The sequence below is a fragment of the Panthera uncia genome (genome assembly GCF_023721935.1).
Source record: "Panthera uncia isolate 11264 chromosome C1 unlocalized genomic scaffold, Puncia_PCG_1.0 HiC_scaffold_4, whole genome shotgun sequence".
NCBI classification, from domain to species: Eukaryota; Metazoa; Chordata; class Mammalia; order Carnivora; family Felidae; genus Panthera; species Panthera uncia.
The window spans coordinates 69734792-69756177 of NW_026057585.1; the positions used below are offsets into that span (position 1 = coordinate 69734792).

The window sequence follows — 21386 nt, forward strand, 5'->3', positions numbered from 1 at the left end:
GACAAATCAAGAAACAGACTTTCAATTGTGGAGAACAAACTTGGTTACCAGAGGAGTGGAGGGTGGAGGATGAGTAAATATGTGATGAGGATTAATGTGTTCACTTGTGACGGGCAGGGCAACTAGGTGATATATGGAATTGTGAATCACTATATAAAAATAAATAATATAAAGTGAAGGCAGTCTTTATCCACACTTAATCATATTTGGATGTAACTTGTTTACTTTGCCTTTAAAATATGACAATAAATATTTTTAAATCTGAAGCTAAGTTTAGCTGAGAAAAAATTTCTGTGAAGTTTTAAAAATATACCTGGAAGCTAATAAAGTTTTAGCAAATAAGTCTTGGATATTTTTCTTGCTCTGGAAATTAATCTTAACTTTTTTAGTAGTGTGCACCTTTCTTTGGATTGAACATAAATGTGCCTTTTAGTAGTGTTAATTTTGCCAGATTGTATGTTTTTAAATTTGGGTCTTATTTTAATTAACCATGATTATCTGAAACTTGAACTTTGGAAAGTTTTCTGTCTGCATTTTTAAATTCTGCTGGGTCACAGTGGTAGCTCTGAAACTTATATATACATCTTTATTATTTGTCAACTATTCTCCAACAGATAAAAGTTTATATAAAATTGCTTCCCTGTTCACAGTGTGCAGTGCAGTTAAGCAGGAAAGTCTCCAAGGACAGGAAAGTCTCCTGTCCCTGATATACCATTTGACACATCATATTGTAATCATTTATTTATTTATTTGTCTGATTTTTGAGGATAAGGACTTTGTCATGGCATCTTTTAGAGGTAGTGTAATATAAATGAAAGAAAATGAACTTTGGAGTCATTCAGACCTGGTTCCAAAACTCAGGTCTGTCATTTACTACCTGAGAGGTTTTAAGCAAATTACTTAACCTTTCTGAGCCCCAGTTTACACAACTTTAAAAATAAGAAAAATAGGGGAGTCTGGGTAGCTCAGTCGGTTAAGCATCTGACACTTGATTTCGGCTCGGATCCTGATCTTATAGTTCGTGGGACAGAGCTTTGTCTTGGGCTCTATGCTGAGTGTGGAGCCTGCTTAGGATTCTCTCTCTCTCCCTCTCTCTGCCCCTCACCCACTCGTGTGTGCACTCTCTCTCTCTCTCAAAATAAGTAAACTTAAATAAAATAAAAAATAAAATAAGGAAAATAATAGCAACCTCATAATGTTGTGATAAATTATTAAAAACACCAGATACAGTTGTGCTATGTGATAGGTGCTTTACAAATATTTGATATCCTTTCTCCTTTTTTTGTTAATATCCCGAGGCCTAGCAGTCTGACACTTAAGATCTCATTAATTGGTTTAAATGACTGAATTATTCTCCCTACATTACAAAATTATTAGTGCTATGTGCTAGTAAGTCGAGGTGTAACACTGCATAGTCTCACTGCACCAAGCTGTGCTTTCCATATTTTATGAGGTTTCTTACCTTTTTGGTATCCCACATGGCCACCATTTTGGAATTGTATGTTTTAAGGAAGAAATGTCAGTATTCTCTTTGTTCTTTCTCCTGTCCTTTCTTGTGGCATTCCTTTGGTTTCTCTTGGATTTATGGCACTTGCCTTAATCTAGATTGTACTTATTTCATTTGTAGCCTTGTCTTTTCTCCCAAAGAGTTTACAGTGTACCTTAGAGGTTTTTAACTTATTTGGGGTTCCTTGTTAACCTTTTTAGACTATGATGAAAGCTATGAACTATCCCTGCCCCCCTAGCAAATGTACATGTATACACAACAAGTTTTCATATTATTAGTTCACGAGGTTTGTGGACTCCAGGGTAAGGATTCTTTTTCTAGATATTGTGTTCCTTTAGAGCTGTACCTGAGTTTCATTGACCTTTGTGCTATGGCAGAGCCTACCACATATACAGGAGATAACTTAGCAAAAAGTTTCTGAATCGATTAATTGAAATGCAAAATGAAAATCTTCCAAGTTTCTTATTGCAGAATCTCTAAACGCACTTTCTTTGTTTCCTTAGGCTTCCATCTCAGTGGTACAGTAACTGAGCCAGCTACCACTTCTGAACCAGCAGTGACTTACAAAGTTGCAATCAGTTTTGACAGATGCAAAATCACCTCAGTGACATGTGGCTGTGGGAACAAAGATATATTCTACTGTGCTCATGTGGTGGCACTCTCACTCTACAGGATCCGTAAACCAGAGCAAGTCAAATTGCGTCTTCCTATCTCAGAAACCCTTTTCCAGATGAATAGGGACCAGCTACAGAAGTTTATTCAATATTTAATCACGGCACACCACACTGAAGTTCTTCCTACTGCGCAGAAACTGGCAGATGAGATTCTATCCTCCAACTCAGAAATCAACCAAGTGAATGGTAATTATACAACATTTTTGTTGCTAAAAATCTACTTTGTTGCTTTATTGCGTGTTTAGAGGTTGGGATTTTTTGTTAATATTTTTGCAATTGTGATCACTTAACCTGAAATCAGTTCATTCCATCAAATCAACTATTCAACTCTTAGTTTTTTGAAGCAGTCCAGTTGTCTGTCTTATAAAACTCTTTGCAAAAAAAGGACAGAGAATGTTAGAGTTATGTAGTGATCTAGTTTTTTGGACTTTGTTTGTCCGTATAATACCTGCCCCAGGAGCCTGGAATATTCAGGAGTGAGAGAAAGCAAAAAATAATTTGTGTCATTCAGTGAAATTAGATATATATAAGAATTCTCTTAACATTTTAGGATCCTACATAGCATCAGGGTCATTCTAAAGAGCATCTTTTAGTATTGTGCTCACTTACTCATTCAACAAGTATATATTGAGAACCTGCTCTGTGCAAGCAATAGTGCTGATTGTTGAGAGCATAAAACAGACATGATTCCTGCCTTCAGGTAGCTTATAATCTAGTAGAAAAGACAGATACGTTTGGGGCACCTGCGTGGCTCAGTTGATTGAGCGTCCCACTCTTGATATTAGCTCAGGTAATGATCCCTGAGTTGTGGGATCAAGCCCCGTGTCAGGCTCTGTGCTGAGCATGGAGCCTGCTTGGTATTCTCTTTCTCTCCCTCTGCCCATCTCCCATGCTTGCATGCTCTCTCCATCTCTCTCTAAAAGGAAGAAAAGGGGTGTGGGGGAAGAAAGAAAAGACAGCTAAGTTTGAAACAAATAGTTGTTTTTGTAATAAAGCCAGGTTGTAAAGACTTTATCACAGGAAATCACTGAAGAATTTTGAGAAGGCGCTTTGTTTGTTAGATCCTATGTTCCAGGTATGATACAAAGGACTCCACATATGTTGATTCATTTAGCTTTCAAAACTACTCTGTGAAATAGGTGTTTTAACTACTTCCATTTTTTTAAATAAGGAAATTATAACCCATACACACTTGACTTCAAAACTCAAGGTTTTTATGCTTCTCTATACTATCTATTTTTAGCAGATAATTTTGGTACTAATGTAAAAGAGGCAATGAGACCAGGTGGATGGTCTGTATGATATTGTAATCCATGTGCCAAAGGTTCTGCCTCTCCCAGTTGTTCAATAGAACTAATCAAGTCCTATACACAACCTCACCACTCCTCAGAAACAAGGGTAGTCAGACCGACAGGCTTCCAGGAACTCTTGCTAACTAGCAGAAATAATCTTCTATTGCTTTATACAGAAAGCTGTGGTATATATATAATAACTGAGCCCTCTCTAAGTGATACTCTTAAAGAGTAGCTTCAAATATCTCTCATCCCACATAGTAAGGTTGTTCTACTTCTCTGGCCTCCTTAACTCTAGAGCTCTTAGAAACCTGAGTTCTGCCTCATCCCAAGGTCTGTAGCACCAAAGAGAAATACTGCTCTGTACCCCTATGACTAGGTTGTCCCCTGTTTTCATGCTTTATTCCCATTGACTCTCTCTCAGAATTTTTGCCTATTTCCAAGCTCTCTTGCCTTTTCTTCATGTGACCATCTTGGTTGAGGACCTTATTGCACCTGTCTTGTTCATACCACTGCTGTCACCAAAACCATCCTCTTCCCTCTTTACCACTGTGCTAAAGCAATTTTTATCTTTTGTTACACCACCCATCTTATTTTCTGAAGTTAGGTTTAGGTTGCCACACTGAACTTGAGTGTGATCCTCAACCTTCCCCAGGAACTACTACTTCTGTACCTGTGTCTATTCCATACTAATACTAGCTTTCTACTCCCAGCTTCCCTAGTATTCCACAAGGCCTTTCCTAATCTATTTCTACTAACCAATGTTGATATTGGCAATGATAATGAAAAAGGGGACAGAGAATGGAGATATCTTAGAGGTAGCATGGACTGGATTCAATATCTGCTGTATAGGATGAGTGAGGAGGGTGAAGAAGAGGAAGAAAAGAAAGATTAGACAAAACTGAATTCCAGAATGTCTAGCTAGGATGATGTTGATGGACTTGATGATAATGTTGTCATTCACTGAGGGAACATAAGAGGAGGGGTGAATTTAGGAGGAAGATGAATTTGGGGTGTGTGGGTGGCTCAGTCTGTTAAGCATCCAACCAGCTGAGCCCTGCATTAGGCTCTGTGCTATCAGAGCCCTGCTTGGGATTCTCTCTCTCTGCCCCTCCCCTGTTCATGCTTTCTCTCTCTCTCTCTTTCCCTCTCTCTCTCAAAATAAATAAACTTAAAAGAAGAGGAGGAAAATGAATTCAATATAAGTTTGAGATACTTGTAGAACATTTAGGAAAAGATTTTTTTAATATGAAATTTATTGTCAAATTGGCTTCCATACAACACCCAGTGCTCATCCCAAAAGGTGCCCTCCTCAATACCCATCACCCACCCTCCCCTCCCTCCCACCCCCCATCAACCCTAAGTTTGTTCTCAGTTTTTTAAGAGTCTCTTATGCTTTGGCTCTCTCCCTCTCTAACCTTTTTTTTTCTTCCCCTCCCCATGGACTTCTGTTAAGTTTCTCAGGATCCACATAAGATACCATATGTTTTCACTCTTATAGGAAAAGATTTCTGTTGGGCAGTTGGATATATGGATCTAGAACTCACAATTATGGGCAAAACTCACAATTTTGGAGTGATTAGCATAGGGATATTTGGAGTCTTGTTTCTCTTCCCTGCTAAATCTTGAAACACTTAGAACATCTTCCCTCTCCTCTTTCCCAAACTCTGCTCCTCACCAAAACAAAATTAAAAAGCAGGAATAAGATTTCTAAAACTGCTAGCTGCCTGCTTTTAATCCCAAGAATGGATCCAGGCATTGCTGTGCTCCTCACCTCCTTAAAACCTTTTTTTTTTCTTAAGCCCCTATGTGTGGTTTTACCTAGACTTTGCCTTGTCCCCTTTGGTAGACTGTCTTTCTACATCTACCACTGCTCTATGCTCTGTGATTTGATTTGGTAACTCCATACCGTAAAATTCTCTGGCATACAGCATCTTGGTCAGGGCTTCAGTTGCTGCTTGTCCATGAAGAGAGATTTGATACATTGAGAAAAGTAAGGTGACTTGAGGAGCACGGTTAGGAACCATGTTTTATTAATTTCTGAGTCTCTGTCACCTAGCATGGTACCTGGGAAATAATAAGGGTTTATTAAATGAATACAGCCATGCATATACAGGTGATGCAAGCAGGAGTCAGTATAGAAATTAGCAAAGTAGAAAAAAAAAAAAAAAAAGAGGTTAGAGTGGGAGAGAGCCAAAGCATAAGAGACTGTTAAAAACTGAGAACAAACTGAGGGTTGATGGGGGGTGGGAGGGAGGGGAGGGTGGGTGATGGGTATTGAGGAGGGCACCTTTTGGGATGAGCACTGGGTGTTGTATGGAAACCAATTTGACAATAAATTTCATATATTAAAAAAAAAAAGAAATTAGCAAAGTAGAATGAGAAATGAGAAAAAGCTAGTAATTATCAAAGTCAGCATAGAACTGAGTTTCAAGAAGTGAATAGTCAACAATGTTGAATATCATGGAAGATACAGACCAAAGCTAACAAAGGTAGAAAGACAATTTAGGGGAAATAGAAACTATACAGAGAGAAGAAAACTTTGAAAAAGTATTAATAATATTATCATTGGAGTAAAAGAAGATATTGCAACCATGAAATAAGAACTGGATACTGTAGAAATGAGTTCACACAACAGAAAGAACTAATGAAATTACAAATATAATGGCAAAATCTTCTAAAACTAAGTGATGGAAAATAAAGGTAAGGAAAGCTCCCACAGAGTAGAGCAAAAAGACAAAAAGATGAAAAACAGGAGAAAAAAAATTGTCAAAAAGTAAGAAAACAAGTCCTAGAAATTCCATTGTTTGAATAATAGGGTTTCCAAAAATGGAAAACAGAGGTAAGGAGTTCATCAATGAAATAAGTAAATTTTCTAGAACAAAAGCATGTGAGTTTCCAAAGTAAAGGATTTAACTATATGCTCAGCAGTGGAGGGGCACCTGGGTGGCTCAGTTGGTTAAGCATCCAGCTCTTGATTTCAGCTCAGGTCATGCATGATCTCAGTTGTGAGATTGAACCCCACCTCAGGTTCCGTGCTGAGTGTGGAGCCTGCTTGGGATTTTTTCTCTCTCTCTCTCTGCCTCTTCCTCACTCATGCTCTCTCTCTCAATATAAATAAATAAACATTAAAAAAATGCTCAGCAGTGGAAAAAGAAGAGTCTTTTCAACAAATGGAGCTGGATCAGTTAGATATATTCATGTGGGGGAAAAAAAAACCTCAATTCCTATCTCATGCCATACGGAAAAATCAATTGCAGATAGATGGGAGATATAAATGTGAAGGGTAAAACAATAAAGTATATAGAAGATAACATGAGAAAATATCTTCATGTGCTTGGAGTAGGAAAATTTTTCTTAAGTAGGAAAAGATTTAAAAATTGGGCTACATTAAAATTTTAAACTTCTTTTTATCAAAAGGTACCACTCAAAGACTAAAAAGGTAGGTAATAGGAGAAGGTATTTATAGTATATATAACTGACAAAGAGCTTATATCCTAATTACATAAAGAACCCCAGGGCACCTGGGTGGCTTAGCCAGGTAAGTGTCCAACTCCTGATTTCAGCTCAGGTCACCATCTCATGGTTGGTGAGATCAAGCCCTGCATCAGGCTCTCTGCTGTCAGTGCAGAGCCTGCTTCAAATCCTCCATCTCCCTCTCTCTCTGCCCCTCCCTGCTTGCTCTCTCTCTCTCTCTCTCAAAAATAAACATTAATAATAAGAAAAACTCTTACAAATAGTAAAATTGACAAGAGACACAGAAAGGCACTAGACAAAAAGGATATCCAGATATTTAATAAACATATTAAAAGTTACTTTAATGAGTAAGCATGGAAATGCAAATTAAAACCACAGTGAGATACCATTACCTATCCACCAGAATAGCTAAAGTTTTAAAACTGTCATTAGCAGGGGTGCCTGGGTGACTCAGTCGGTTAAGCGTCCGACTTCGGCTCAGGTCACGATCTCGCGGTCTGTGAGTTCGAGCCCCGCGTCGGGCTCTGTGCTGACCGCTCGGAGCCTGGAGCCTGTTTCAGATTCTGTGTCTCCCTCTCTCTCTGACCCTACCCAGTTCATGCTCTGTCTCTCTCTGTCTCAAAAATAAATAAACGTTAAAAAAAATTTTTTTTAAAAACTGTCATTAGCAGCTATTGGTGAAGATACTGAGCAGCTGGAACTATTGTAGGTAGGAACTAATATATTGCAGGTATAAATTGTTGCAGTCACTTTGTGAACTGTTTAGCATCATCTAACTAAAGTTGAGCATATGTATATGCCGTGACCCAGAAACTCTTCTAGATGTCTACTCAATGGAAATGAGTAGCATAATTTGTAACAGCCTAAAATAGAAACAATCTGAATGTCCATCAACAGAATGACTAAATAAATTGATACATTCACATAATGGAATATTGTACATCAGTGAAAATAAATTAAGCACTTTTGCTGTGCCCCAAAGTATGGGGGAATCTTACAAACATGATGTTGAATGAAAGAAGCCAGACACAAAAGAATAACTCTTGTATGATTCTACTTTTATAAAGTTCAAAAACAAGTCCCTGTTTAGAAGTTAGGATAGTGGTTAATTTGGGGGAAGAAGAAAGGAGATAATGTTTGTGAGGGGGCTTTTAGAATGCTGTTAGTATTCTATTTCTTGACTTCAATGATAGTTACACTGTTATAATGGCTATGTAATAATTCAACAAGCTGTTTGCTTAAGATTTGTACACTTTTAATAATTTATATTTTTATTTTAAAATACTAATTTAAGGGGCACCTGGGGGACTCGGTCAGTTAAGCGTCTGACTTCAGCTCAGGTCATGATCTCATGGTTCATGAGTTTGAGTCTCACATCAGGCTGTGTGCTGACAGCTCAGAGCCTGGAGCCTGCTTCAGATTCTGTCTCCCTCCCTCTCTGCCCCTCCCCCACTTTCTCTCTCTCTCTCTCTCTCTCTCTCTCTCTCTCTCTCAAAAATAATAAGCATTAAAAATTTTTTAATAAAATAAAATACTGATTTAGTCCGGAGCACCTGAATGGCTTGGTTGAGTGTCCAACTTCAGTTCACGTCATGATCTCACAGTTTGTGAGTTTGAACCCCACATTGGGCTCACTGCTGTCAAAACAGAGCCACTTTGGATCCTCTGTCCCCCTTTCTCTCTGCCCTTCCCATGCTCACACTCTTTCTCTCTCAAAAGTAAACATTTAAAAAAATAAAATATTAATTTAATTTAAAAAGTGTGTGTATATGCACATGTCTACACACACACATATGTGTATAGGACAAAAAGACTGGAAGGAAATACACCATAATATTAATAATAGTAATCTATGGCTGGTGGCATTATAGGTGTATTTTATTTTCTTTATGAATAGTATATTTTATATGAAAGCATGTATTATTTTTATAATTTTAAAAAGGATGTTTAAGAATGAAAGAAAAATTGGTTCCACAGACTTAATAGTTCCCTCAGGACAGGTCTCATTGTTGAAGCCTAAGTGCTAACTTGGAGCCTTAATCCACATGATGGTTTGTTTCATAATTATTTATAAAAGACATCCTTTCTATTTTATCTTCATTTGTTACCATTTCTCGTACAGTCCTGTGGAAAATTTTACACTATAACATTTACACTGACTGGGTTTACTTTACCACTGTTGAGGTCAATTAGTTTCGTACTCAAGACAAATATGAACATATGTAGAGACATTTTTATCTTGTTTTTTTAACCAAAGGATTTTTAAAAAAGATTTTGCCTAGAAGTTAGTGAGAGACAGCTGGAGAGGCTGCTTATGAACTCCAGGCCTAGTTTATCTAATTAAGACTATCTGTGTTCTTGTTCACGCATTCCTACATGCTCTACCCTCCTGTATTCTCTGACCCTTAATTTTGACATTTCATACAGATTAATCTTAAGTTTTCTCCTCTTCTTTTTATATATATTTTTAATATTTTTTAATGTTTATTAATTTTTTTGAGAGAAAGAGAGACAGAGTGCTAGCAGGGGAGGGGCAGAGAGAGAGGGAGACACAGAATCCGAAGCAGGCCCCCAGGCTCCAAGCTGTCAGCACAGAGCCCGACATGGGGCTCGAACCCACGAACCATGAGATAATGACCTGAGACAAAGTTGGACACCCAACCTGACTGAGCCACCCAGGTGCCCCAAGTTTTCTCCTATTCTTATTCTACATGATCTCTATAGGCAATCTCAGCTACATCCTTGACTTTAAATGTCATCTATGTACTATGGCTCACAGATCACTTCTCCTATATCCAACTGACTATACATGTCTCCATACAATGGAGACATCCCCAAATCAACATATCCAAACGTGAGTTTATCTTCCTCCCCAAACTTACTCAGATACCAAATAGCACCACCATCTAGCCAGTGGATTATGATAGAAATCTTCTAGTCATCTCTAATACTTTTTACTTATAATCCTTGTGCATTCCATTGCAAGACCTGTTAATTTTACCTCCAAAGTATATTTCATCCTTTTCCACTTCTCTCTATTGATATTGCCATAACCCTAAGTCAAAACTCCTATAATCTCCCATCTTGATTGCTACCATAGTATTCAAACTTATCTTTCCATATTCACTATTGTTCCCTTCTATTCCATTCTCCACACAAAGTAACTTTTCTATAACTATAGATTTTGTCATGGATAAAGTCTACATTTCATATGGCCTACAAAACCTTGCCTGGTCTGGCTTTTGCTTGGATTTTCATGTGATTTTCCCTCTTCTTGGAATACTCTTCCTATCCTCTCTCAGTATAAATGTACATGATTATCACAATAATTTATGACTTTATGCTTTTTTGAGCAAAAAATACAGTATTTCCTCCACTCTTTGTTAGGCAACTCCTAATTCATTTCCTCAGGTGTTCACTTAAATGTCACTTTCTCAGGGAAAACTTCTTTAACCTGTCTTTCTTCTCACACAAATATGTACATGTGTAATTATTTGTTTAATGTCCCTTTCCCCAACCAGTCTATCAAATCCACAGGCATAGGCACTATATATCTACTTTGTTTATCACCATATATCCAGTATTTGGCACAGATCCTGGCACATAGTAGGCTCTCATTTAATATTGATTGAGTAAATGAAAATGTCTTGGAAAATCCTCCTTAGGGCCTTTTGCCGATTCATGCTTTCCCAGATGACTTTCATTCCTTCAACAGTCACACCAACTCCTTGTAGTAGTTTTACCTAGATGCCTCAAATATTGACTCACTCCCTTTTTTGCTGCAGCCACCCATTTTGGCAGCTCTGCTTCTCATCTCCTGGGTTCCTTGTAGATCAGCAAACATTTACATAGTTTACCTTCCTTTATTTCCTATCAAATAAACAAACCCTTCTGAAGTTCTAGTTGAAATTTTACTGATAGTAACTCTCAAGGCTTTGCGTTATCCTAGTCCTATCCCAGCAGTTCTGTATAGTCTGTACACTACGTATTTTTTTAAGGGGTTATTTTATTTTATTTTATTTTATTTTATTTTATTTTTTTGACAGTAGAATATTTTAATATCTGGGTTTGCAAGTTTAATACATTATTATCTTATTACAAGAATGATAATACCTTACCTTTATATTATTTTTATAATTTCCCATTTACTTGTTTTCCTTATTAAAATTTTTAAAATATTTATGTATTTATTTATTTTTAATATATGAAATTTATTGTCAAATTAGTTTCCATACAACACCCAGTGCTCATCCCAAAAGATGCCCTCTTCAATGCCCATCACCCTCCCCTCCCTCCCACCCCCCATCAACCCTGTTTGTTCTCAGGTTTTTTTCATGTTTTCTTTTTTTTTCAATATACGAAATTTATTGTCAAATTGGTTTCCATACAACACCCAGTGCTCATCCCAAAAGGTGCCCTCCCAAATACCCATCACCCACCCTTCCCTCCCTCCCACCTGCCATCAACCCTCAGTTTGTTCTCAGTTTTTAAGTCTCTTATGCTTTGGCTCTCTCTCCCACTCTAACCTCTTTTTTTTTTTTTTCCTTCCCCTCCCCCATGGGTTTCTGTTAAGTTTCTCAGGATCCACATAAGTGAAAACATATGGTATCTGTCTTTTCTGTATGGCTTACTTCACTTAGCATAACACTCTCCAGTTCCATCCACATTGCTACAAAGAGCCATATTTCATTCTTTCTCACTGCCACGTAGTACTCCATTGTGTATATAAACTACAATTTCTTTATCCATTCATCAGTTATGGACATTTAGGCTTTTTCCACAATTTGGCTATTGTTGAGAATGCTGCTATAAACAATGGGGTACAAGTGGACCTATGCATCAATACTCCTGTATCCCTTGGGTAAATTCCTAGCAGTGCTATTGCTGCGTCATAGGGTAGGTCTATTTTTAATTTTTTGAGGAACCTCCACACTGCTTTCCAGAGTGGCTGCAACAGTTTGCATTCCCACCAACAGTGCAAGAGGGTTCCTGTTTCTCTACATCCTCTCCAGCATCTATAGTCTCCTCATTTGTTCATTTTGGCCACTCTGACTGGCGTGAGGTGATATCTGAGTGTGGTTTTGATTTGTATTTCCCTGATAAGGAGCGACGTTGAACATCTTTTCATGTGCCTATTGGCCATCCGGATGTCTTCTTTAGAGAAGTGTCTATTCATGTTTTCTGCCCATTTCTTCACTGGGTTATTTGTTTTTCGGGTGTGGAGTTTGGTGAGCTCTTTATAGATTTTGGATACTAGCCCTTTGTCCGATATGTCATTTGCAAATATCTTTTCCCATTCCGTTGGTTGCCTTTTAGTTTTGTTGGTTGTTTCCTTTGCTGTGAAGAAGCTTTTTATTTTCATGAAGTCCCAATAGTTCATTTTTGCTTTTAATTCCCTTGCCTTTGGTGATGTGTCAAGTAAGAAATTGCTACGGCTGAGGTCAGAGAGGTCTTTTCCTGCTTTCTCCTCTAGGGTTTTGATGGTTTCCTGTCTCACATTCAGATCCGTTATCCATTTTGAGTTAATTTTTGTGAATGGTGTGAGAAAGTGGTCTAGTTTCATCCTTCTGCATGTTGCTGTCCAGTTCTCCCAGCACCATTTGTTATAGAGACTGTCTTTTTTCCATTGGATATTCTTTCCTGCTTTGTCAAAGATTAGTTGGCCATACTTTTGTGGGTCTAGTTCTGGGGTTTCTATTCTATTCCATTGGTCTATGTGTCTGTTTTTGTGCCAATACCATGCTGTCTTGATGATTACAGCTTTGTAGTAGAGGCTAAAGTCTGGGATTGTGATGCCTCCTGCTATGGTCTTCTTCAAAATTACTTTGGCTATTCGGGGTCTTTTGTGGTTCCATATGAATTTTAGGATTGCTTGTTCTGGCTCTGAGAAGAATGCTGGTACAATTTTGATTGGGATTGCATTGAATGTGTAGATAGCTTTGGGGAGTATTGACATTTTAACAATATTTATTCTTCCAACCCATGAGCATGGAATGTTTTTCCATTTCTTTATATCTTCTTCAATTTCCTTCATAAGCTTTCTATAGTTTTCAGCATACAGATCTTGCACATCTTTGGTCAGATTTATCCCTAGGTATTTTATGCTTCTTGATGCAATTGTGAATGGGATCAGTTTCTTTATTTGTCTTTCTGTTGCTTCATTATTAGTGTGTAAGAATGCAACTGATTTCTGTACATTGATTTTGTATCCTGCGACTTTGCTGAACTCATGTATCAGTTCTAGCAGACTTTTGGTGGAGTCTATCAGATTTTCCATGTATAATATCATGTCATCTGCAAAAAGTGAAAGCTTGACTTCATCTTTGCCAATTTTGATGCCTGTGATTTCATTTTGTTGTCTGATTGCTGATGCTAGCACTTCCAACACTATGTTAAACAACAGCAGTGAGAGTGGACATCCCTGTCGTGTTCCTGATCTCAGGGAAAAAGCTCTCAGTTTTCCCCCATTGAGGATGATGTTAGCTATGGACTTTTCATAAATGGCTTTTATGATGTTTAAGTATGTTCCTTCTATCCAGACTTTCTTGAGGGTTTTTATTAAGAAAGGATTCTGAATTTTGTCAAATGCTTTTTCTGCATCTATTGACAGGATCATATGGTTCTTATCTTTTCTTTTATTAATGTGATGTATCATGTTGAATGATTTGCAAATGTTGAACCAGCCCTGCATCCCAGGAATGAATCCCACTTGATCATGGTGAATAATTCTTTTTATAACCTGTTGAATTCGATTTGCTAGTATCTTATTGAGAATTTTTGCATCGATATTCATCAGGGATATTGGCCTGTAGTTCTCTTTTTTTACTGGGTCTCTGTCTGGTTTAGGAATCAAAGTAATGCTGGCTTCATAGAATGAGTCTGGAAGTTTTCCTTCCCTTTCTATTTTTTGGAACAGCTTGAGAAGGATAGGTATTATCTCTGCTTTAAACATCTGGTAGAATTCCCCTGGGAAGCCATCTGGTCCTGGACTCTTATTTGTTGGGAGATTTTTGATAACTGATTCAATTTCTTCGCTGGTTATGGGTCTGTTCAAGTTTTCTATTTCTTCCTGTTTGAGTTTGAGAAGTGTGTGGGTGTTTAGGAATTTGTCCATTTCTTCCAGGTTGTCCAGTTTGTTGGCATATAATTTTTCATAGTATTCCCTGATAATTGCTTGTATTTCTGAGGAATTGGTTGTAATGATTCCATTTTCATTCATGATTTTATCTATTTGAGTCATCTCCCTTTTCTTTTTGAGAAGCCTGGTTAGAGGTTTATCAATTTTGTTTATTTTTTTTCAAAAAACCAACTCTTGGTTTCATTGATCTGCTCTACAGTTTTTTTAGATTCTATATTGTTTATTTCTGCTCTGATCTTTATTATTTCTCTTCTTCTGCTGGGTTTGGGGTGTCTTTGCTGTTTTTCTTCTATTTCCTTTAGGTGTGCTGTTATATTTTGTATTTGGGATTTTTCTTGTTTCTTGAGATAGGCCTGGATTGCAATGTATTTTCCTCTCAGGACTGCCTTTGCTGCATCCCAAAGCATTTGGATTCTTGTATTTTCATTTGTTTCCATATATTTTTAAATTTTTTCTCTAGTTGCCTGGTTGACCCATTCATTCTTTAGTAGGGTGTTCTTTAACCTCCTTGCTTTTGGAGGTTTTCCAGACTTTTTCCTGTGGTTAATTTCAAGCTTCATAGTATTGTGGTCTGAAAGTATGCATGGTATGATCTGAATTCTTGTATAGTTATGAAGGGCTGTTTTGTGACCCAGTATGTGATCTATCTTGGAGAATGTTCCATGTGCACTCGAGAAGAAAGTATATTCTGTTGCTTTGGGATGGAGAGTTCTAAATATATCTGTCAAGTCCATCTAATCCAATGTATCATTCAGGGCCCGTGTTTCTTTATTGACCATGTATCTAGATTATCTATCCATTGTTGTGAGTGGGCTGTTAAAGTCCCCTGCAATTACCACATTCTTGTCAATAAGGTTGCTTATGTTTGTGAGTAATTGTTTTATATATTTGGGGGCTCCCATATTAGGCGCATAGACATTTATAATTGTTAGTTCTTCTTGATGGATAAACCCTGTAATTATTATATAATGCCCTTCTTCATCTCTTGTTACAGCCTTTAATTTAAAGTCTGGTTTGTCTGAGATAAGTATGGCTACTCCAGCTTTCTTTTGACTTCCAGTAGCATGGTAAATAGTTCTCCATCCCCTCACTTTCAATCTGAAAGTGTCCTCAGGTCTAAAATGAGTCTCTTGTAGACAGCAAATAGATGGGTCTTGTTTTTTTATCCATTCTGATACCCTATGTCTTTTGGTTGGTGCATTTAGTCCATTTACATTCAGTGCTATTATAGAAAGATATGAGTTTAGAGTCATTGTGATGTCTGTAGGTTTCATGCTTGTAGCAATGTCTCTGGTACTTTGTCTCACAGGATCCCCCTTAGGATCTCCTGTAGGGCTGGTTTAGTGGTGATGAATTCTTCAGTTTTTGTTTGTTTGGGAAGACCTTTATCTCTCCTTCTATTCTAAATGACAGATTTGCTGGATAGAGAATTCTCGGCTGCATATTTTTTTCTGTTCATCACATTGAAGATTTCCTGCCATTCCTTTCTGGCCTGCCAAGTTTCGGTAGAGAGATCCGTCACGAATCTAATCGGTCTCCCTTTATATGTTAGAGCACGTTTATCCCTAGCTGCTTTCAGAATTTTCTCTTTATCCTTGTATTTTGCCAGTTTCACTATGATATGTTGTGCAGAAGATCGATTCAAGTTACGTCTGAAGGGAGTTCTCTGTGCCTCTTGGATTTCAGTGCCTTTTTCCTTCCCCAGATCAGGGAAGTTCTCAGCTATTATTTCTTCAAGTACACCTTCAGCACCTTTCCCTCTTCTTCCTCCTCTGGAATACCAATTATGCGTAGATTATTTCTCTTTAGTGCATCACTTAGTTCTCTAATTTTCCCCTCATACTCCTGGATTTTTTTATCTCTCTTCTTTTCAGCTTCTTCTTTTTCCATAATTTTATCTTCCAGTTCACCTATTCTCTTCTCTGCCTCTTCAGTCCGAGCTGTGGTTGTCTCCATTTTATTTTGCAGCTATTTTATAGCATTTTTTAGCTCCTCCTGGCTGTTCCTTAGTCCCTTGATCTCTGTAGCAATAGATTCTCTGCTGTCCTGTATGCTGTTTTCAAGCCCAGCGATTAATTTTATGAATATTATTCTAAATTCACTTTCTGTTATATTGTTTAAATCTTTTTCGATCAGTTCGTTAACTGTTGTTATTTCCTGGAGGTTTTTTTCAGGGGAATTCTTCTGTTTTGCCATTTTGTATGGTCCCTGGAGTGGTGTGGAACTCTAGGGCACTTCCCCTGTGCTGTCTTGAATAACTTGCGTTGGTGGGCAGGGCCACAGTCAGACCTGATGTCTGCCCCCAGCCCACTGCTGGGGCCACAGTCAGACTGGTGTGTACCTTCTCTTCCCCTCTCCTAGGGGCGGGATTCACTGTGGGGTGGCGTGGCCTGTCTGGGCTGCTTGCACACTGCCAGGCTTGTGGTGCTGGGGACCTGGCGTATTAGCTGGGGTGGATCGGCAAGGTGCACAGGGGCGGGAGGGTCTGGCTCAGTTCACTTTTCCTTCAGAGATCTGCTTCGAGAGGGGCCCTGCAGCACCGGTAGGGAGTCAGACCTGTCAGAGAGATGGATCCGCAGAAGCACAGCGTTGGGTATTTGCGCGGTGCAAGCAAGTTCCCTGACAGGAACTGGTTCCCTTTGGGATTTTGGCTGGGGGATGGGCAAGGGAGATGCCGCTGGCAAGCGCCTTTGTTCCCCGCCAAGCTGCGCTCTGTCGTCTGGGGCTCAACAACTCTCCCTCCCGTTGTCCTCCGGCCCTCCCGCTCTCCGAGCAGAGCTGTTAACTTATAACCTTCCAGATGTTAAGTCCCGCTTGCTGTCAGAACACCCTCCGTCTGGCCCCTCCGCTTTTGTAAGCCAGACTTGGGGGCTCTGCTTTGCCAGTGGGCTGCCCCTCCCCCCGCCCCCCTCCCTCCCGCCAATCCATGTAGCGCGCACCGCCTCTCCGCCCTTCCTACCCTCTTCCATGGGCCTCTCATCTATGCTTGGCTCTGGAGAATCCATTCTGCTAGTGTTCTGGTGGTTTTCTGGGTTATTTAGGCAGGTGTGGGTGGAATCTAAGTGATCAGCAGGATGCGGTGAGTCCAGCGTCCTCCTACGCCACCATTTTCCCAGAAGCGTCTCTGTACACTACGTATTTATAAGCTTTGCCTTATTTCTTCCAGAACTGCTGCTGCCACTACTACCACCTGGGCCCAGAAGATTCCCCAGTTTTCTCTATACCTCTTTGAATTTTTAGAGGGGATGTCACTCCACACTTCCAACCAGTTTAGACCATCTCCTTTGGGAGACTAGGTTCTGCTCCTACTTTTTCATATCCTAATTGAACCACCCAAGGGTCAGAATTGGTATTCAAACCATCTATGCTTGTTTTTTGGAGCACTGTTTCTGTTCTTCCCTCATCCCTGTTCTTGGCAACAAGGTACTCAGATGCCCAGTCTTTGGTTTATACAAAGTGTATCTCATTTAATCTCAGTTCTGTCTGTATAGAGCTACTGAAAACTAGAATCATTGGAGGTGAGACTCTATAATCTGCATTTTGAACACAAACCCAGGTGATTATTCTGTGTATTAACATTTGAGAATCAGTGTATTGGTGAGAACTCTTTTATCCTCACTATGGGGAAAATGCATTATTCTGACTAGTCCTATATTCTGTATAGTGAAATAGGCCAAGAAAGATTTGACTATCTTTAGACACACCATCCAGCTTTCCATTCAAGGTCCTGAAACCAGCTAGTGGGTCACAGCCTCTAGATGAGGCTGGAGGCCAAAGTTCAGTGTCATAGTGAACAACAGCCTTTGAAGAGAAACCAAATACAAATCCTAGCTAATATACTTCCCATCTGTTACATTACTTACCTGTATAAGCTTTAGTTTTTTCATTTTAAAATTAGGATAATAATACTACCTTCTAGACTTGTTATGAGGGTTCATTGGAATTTACTCACCAGATAAGCACTGAGCACCTACTGTGTGCCAGGTACTGTTCTACATGTTGCAAATATGCCCACAAACAAGTTTATGCCCTCAAGGAGAGTATGTTCTAGTGAGGATATGTACAAAAAGTGCTTAGACTTTGGCATGTAGGAAGCACTAAAAAAATGGCTCTTATTAACAAGTATTTAAGGATAAGGAGTATGTTTGTTTTGCTTTGCCACTTTAGGGATACAAAAGAAGTGTAGGATATATTATTTACCCACCTGGAGCTTAAATCTAGATGGCCAATGAGACATGCATTTGTTTATTCTATAAATATTAACTCAGTGCTATAATGAGCCAGGAACTATAAGGTACAAAAAATGAACACCTACTCTTAAAAAATTTCAATTTATTTGGGAATATATGAGAAACGCACAATTCTGATGTACAGCAAAATGCCACAAGTCTTTAGGAAAAGCAATAATAAAGTGCTAAGAAGAGTATTACTCCTTTTATATCCATGTGAGCATAAGATGGACATACTTTTGACAGGGAGGGAGCAGTGGGTTGTATGGTTAATTCAGTTAGGGGATAAAAAAGAGCTTCTCTTGCCAAATGAGCTAAGCAGTGTTGGCCTTTCTGTATACTTACTTTATGGTTTCCACTGCTCATTGTAGCCCTGACTGAGGCAATATTGACAATGAGAAGTTTCATTTTTTTGGCTAAAGAATGGGGTACAGGAGTGGGAGAGAAGTAAAGGAAAAAGCAGAAGTAAAGTCATAAGGAAATGTGGTTGACTTCTGGGAACGCTAAGTTTCTAGCTGAACCATGACATAAATATAGGGTAGACAAGGCTAGAAATGAAAGACAAGGCCTGAACAGAGAGATCCTTGAATGCCAATCTAAAGCATTTGGACTTAATTTAATAAAAATGGTGCATCACTGAAGACTTCTGAGTGGGCAAGTGATATAGTCAGAACTGTGTTCAGTATAATACATTTGAAGAAAGTAGCATATAGTAGATACCATAAACTGGACAATCATATGTGTTAATTAGTACTTGTAGAATAAATGAATGTGTGAACCCTCCTGATTTCATGGAGAATAAGATGCTCTAAAAAAGCTTAGCTGAAAAGCAACTTTTCTGTGTAGACCTGGATTTCATTTGAGCAGGACTTTGAACTAGGAAGACAAGAGGAAAGATAGACTAATTAAACATGACATGAATTTATTTAATGTTTTATTTATTTATTTTGAGAGAGAGAGAGAGAGAGGCAGAGTGAGAGAGACAGAGAATCCCAAACAGACTCCACGCTGTCAGCACAGAGCCCTGCACAAGGCTTGATCTCAGGAACCACGAGATCATGACCCGAGCCAAGATCAAGAATCAGACTGAGCCACCCAGGTGCCCCAAACATGACGTGAATTTATATTCTATTACATGACCACACCTATAGAGCATTTGATTAATAGTCTTTTGTAACTTGGAGGCAGGTTGCTAAAAACTTAACGTAAGACTCTGGCTTTGAGAAAGTGAGAGAAGATTCCGTTTTCATTCCACAAATATTTCCTAGGTGCCTACCGCATTACCAGTACTGTGGTATAGGCAATTCAGCTGTGGATTCAACTTGGGATTCAACTGTAAGCAAGTGGCTAGCAGGGCACTAGGGGAGAAGAATGTGTAAATAACTAAAACTGTTTTAATGTGTTGTAGTGAGAACCAGATATGAAAGATATTTTGAGTATAAATTTATAAAACATATCACCTTATGTGCACCTCTGCCTGTGCTTTAAGGGGAAAGTTTCTAGAAATTCAGAAGTGTTGACTCTGCTTAAGAAGCTAAATTTTAGGGGCGCCTGGGTGGCTCGGTTGGTTAAGTGTCCAACTTCAGCTCAGGTCATGATCTCACGGTCCGTGGGTTCGAGCCCCGCGTCGGGCTCTGAGCTGACAGCTCAGAGCCTGGAGCCTGTTTCGGATTCTGTGTCTCCCTCTCTCTGTGACCCTCCCCCATTCATGCTCTGTCTCTCTCTGTCTCAAAAATAAATAAACGTTAAAAAAAAATGTTTTAAAAGAAGCTAAATTTTATAGTGAACTTTAAAAACAATTTTTTTTATTTTCTAAGGAAGTATTTTTTATTTTACAATAATATCTATACTTTAAGGCTTATTTTGAACTTCATAGGAAGGCAAAAAGAAGAAGAAGAAAGAAATGTCACCTTCCTAGGAAAAAAATATATCATTTTTTTCATGTTTGTGCATTTCCTTCTGGGATTTCTCCCCCTAGAATGGTATTTGTAGACCTTGTAAGGGAATACAACTGGAACATAAGTGAGTGTGAAACTAGCATTAGCCCTCTTACATTGATTTATAGGACCACACAGTTGACAAAGCCCAGAATAAGGCAGAGTAAGCCGTCTGTTTTTTAATATCCTCAAAGAGTACCCCTTCTGCCAAATGTGTAGCATATGAATTCAGGGGATTCATGTCACCATTCCCATTCCTCACAGGTGCCCCTGACCCCACAGCTGGGGCCAGCATTGATGATGAGAACTGTTGGCATTTGGATGAAGAACAGGTGAAAGAACAAGTGAAACTCTTTCTCTCCCAGGGTGGTTACTATGGCTCTGGAAAGCAACTCAATTCAATGTTTGCTAAGGTAAGATATGAAAGGTATTGGGTTTTTTGTTTTGTTTTGTTTTGTTTGTTTTTTTACTTTAATTACACGGGCCTCACCACACTTCTGGCTTCATGCATTTTAGCTAGCTCACTAGACCTATCTGTCCTGAAAGCTTGAAAACTATTGGGAGATGCTGAACAGAGCAGACTTGATCCCGAGCAGGTGGCATCCAGAGACCCCTACAAACTCACCCTGGTAGTCCTCTTCCTTCTGCTCCACTCTAAATAAGTTAGCATTGCTGTGGGTTTTAGTAAGGAAGCCATCATCCCTCTGCCTTGAACCCAAGGCTGCTGGATGAGGCCTTGAAGAGATTTAGTCTTTTGGAACTGGGGGCTCTCACGGCGGTCTTTCTTTTTTTTTTTTTTTTTTAACACCTTCAGTAAAAGATAATTCACATACTGTAAAAGTCACCCACTTAAAGTGTGCAATTCAGTGGTTTTTAATATATTCGCAGATATGTGCAGCCATCACCACAGTCAACTTTAGAACTTTTTCATCACCCTAGAAAGAAATCCCATACTCTTTACCTGTCACTTCCCTATCCTCCATTTCTCCTCTCCCAGCTCTAAACAACCACTAATCTACTTTCTGTCTCTATATATTTCCCTATTCTGGACTTTCATAGGGAAGGAATCATATAGTATGTAGTCTTTTGTGCTTGGCTTCTTTCACCTAGCAGAGTATTTTCAAGGGTCATC

General features: G+C 38.8%; 1 protein-coding gene across 1 annotated transcript in view; it reads left to right on the top strand.

The window, feature by feature from the left end:
- The first annotated feature begins 2015 nt into the window (after window positions 1-2015).
- The window catches only part of ZSWIM5 (zinc finger SWIM-type containing 5), a 66424-nt gene continuing 47053 nt past the window's right edge, over window positions 2016-21386 (top strand). The window contains exons 1-2 of the mRNA XM_049618874.1: window positions 2016-2367; window positions 20519-20667. Coding sequence (XP_049474831.1) covers window positions 2238-2367; window positions 20519-20667 — 279 coding nt within the window. The 5' untranslated portion in view covers window positions 2016-2237. The remainder of the gene's footprint in view (window positions 2368-20518; window positions 20668-21386) is intronic.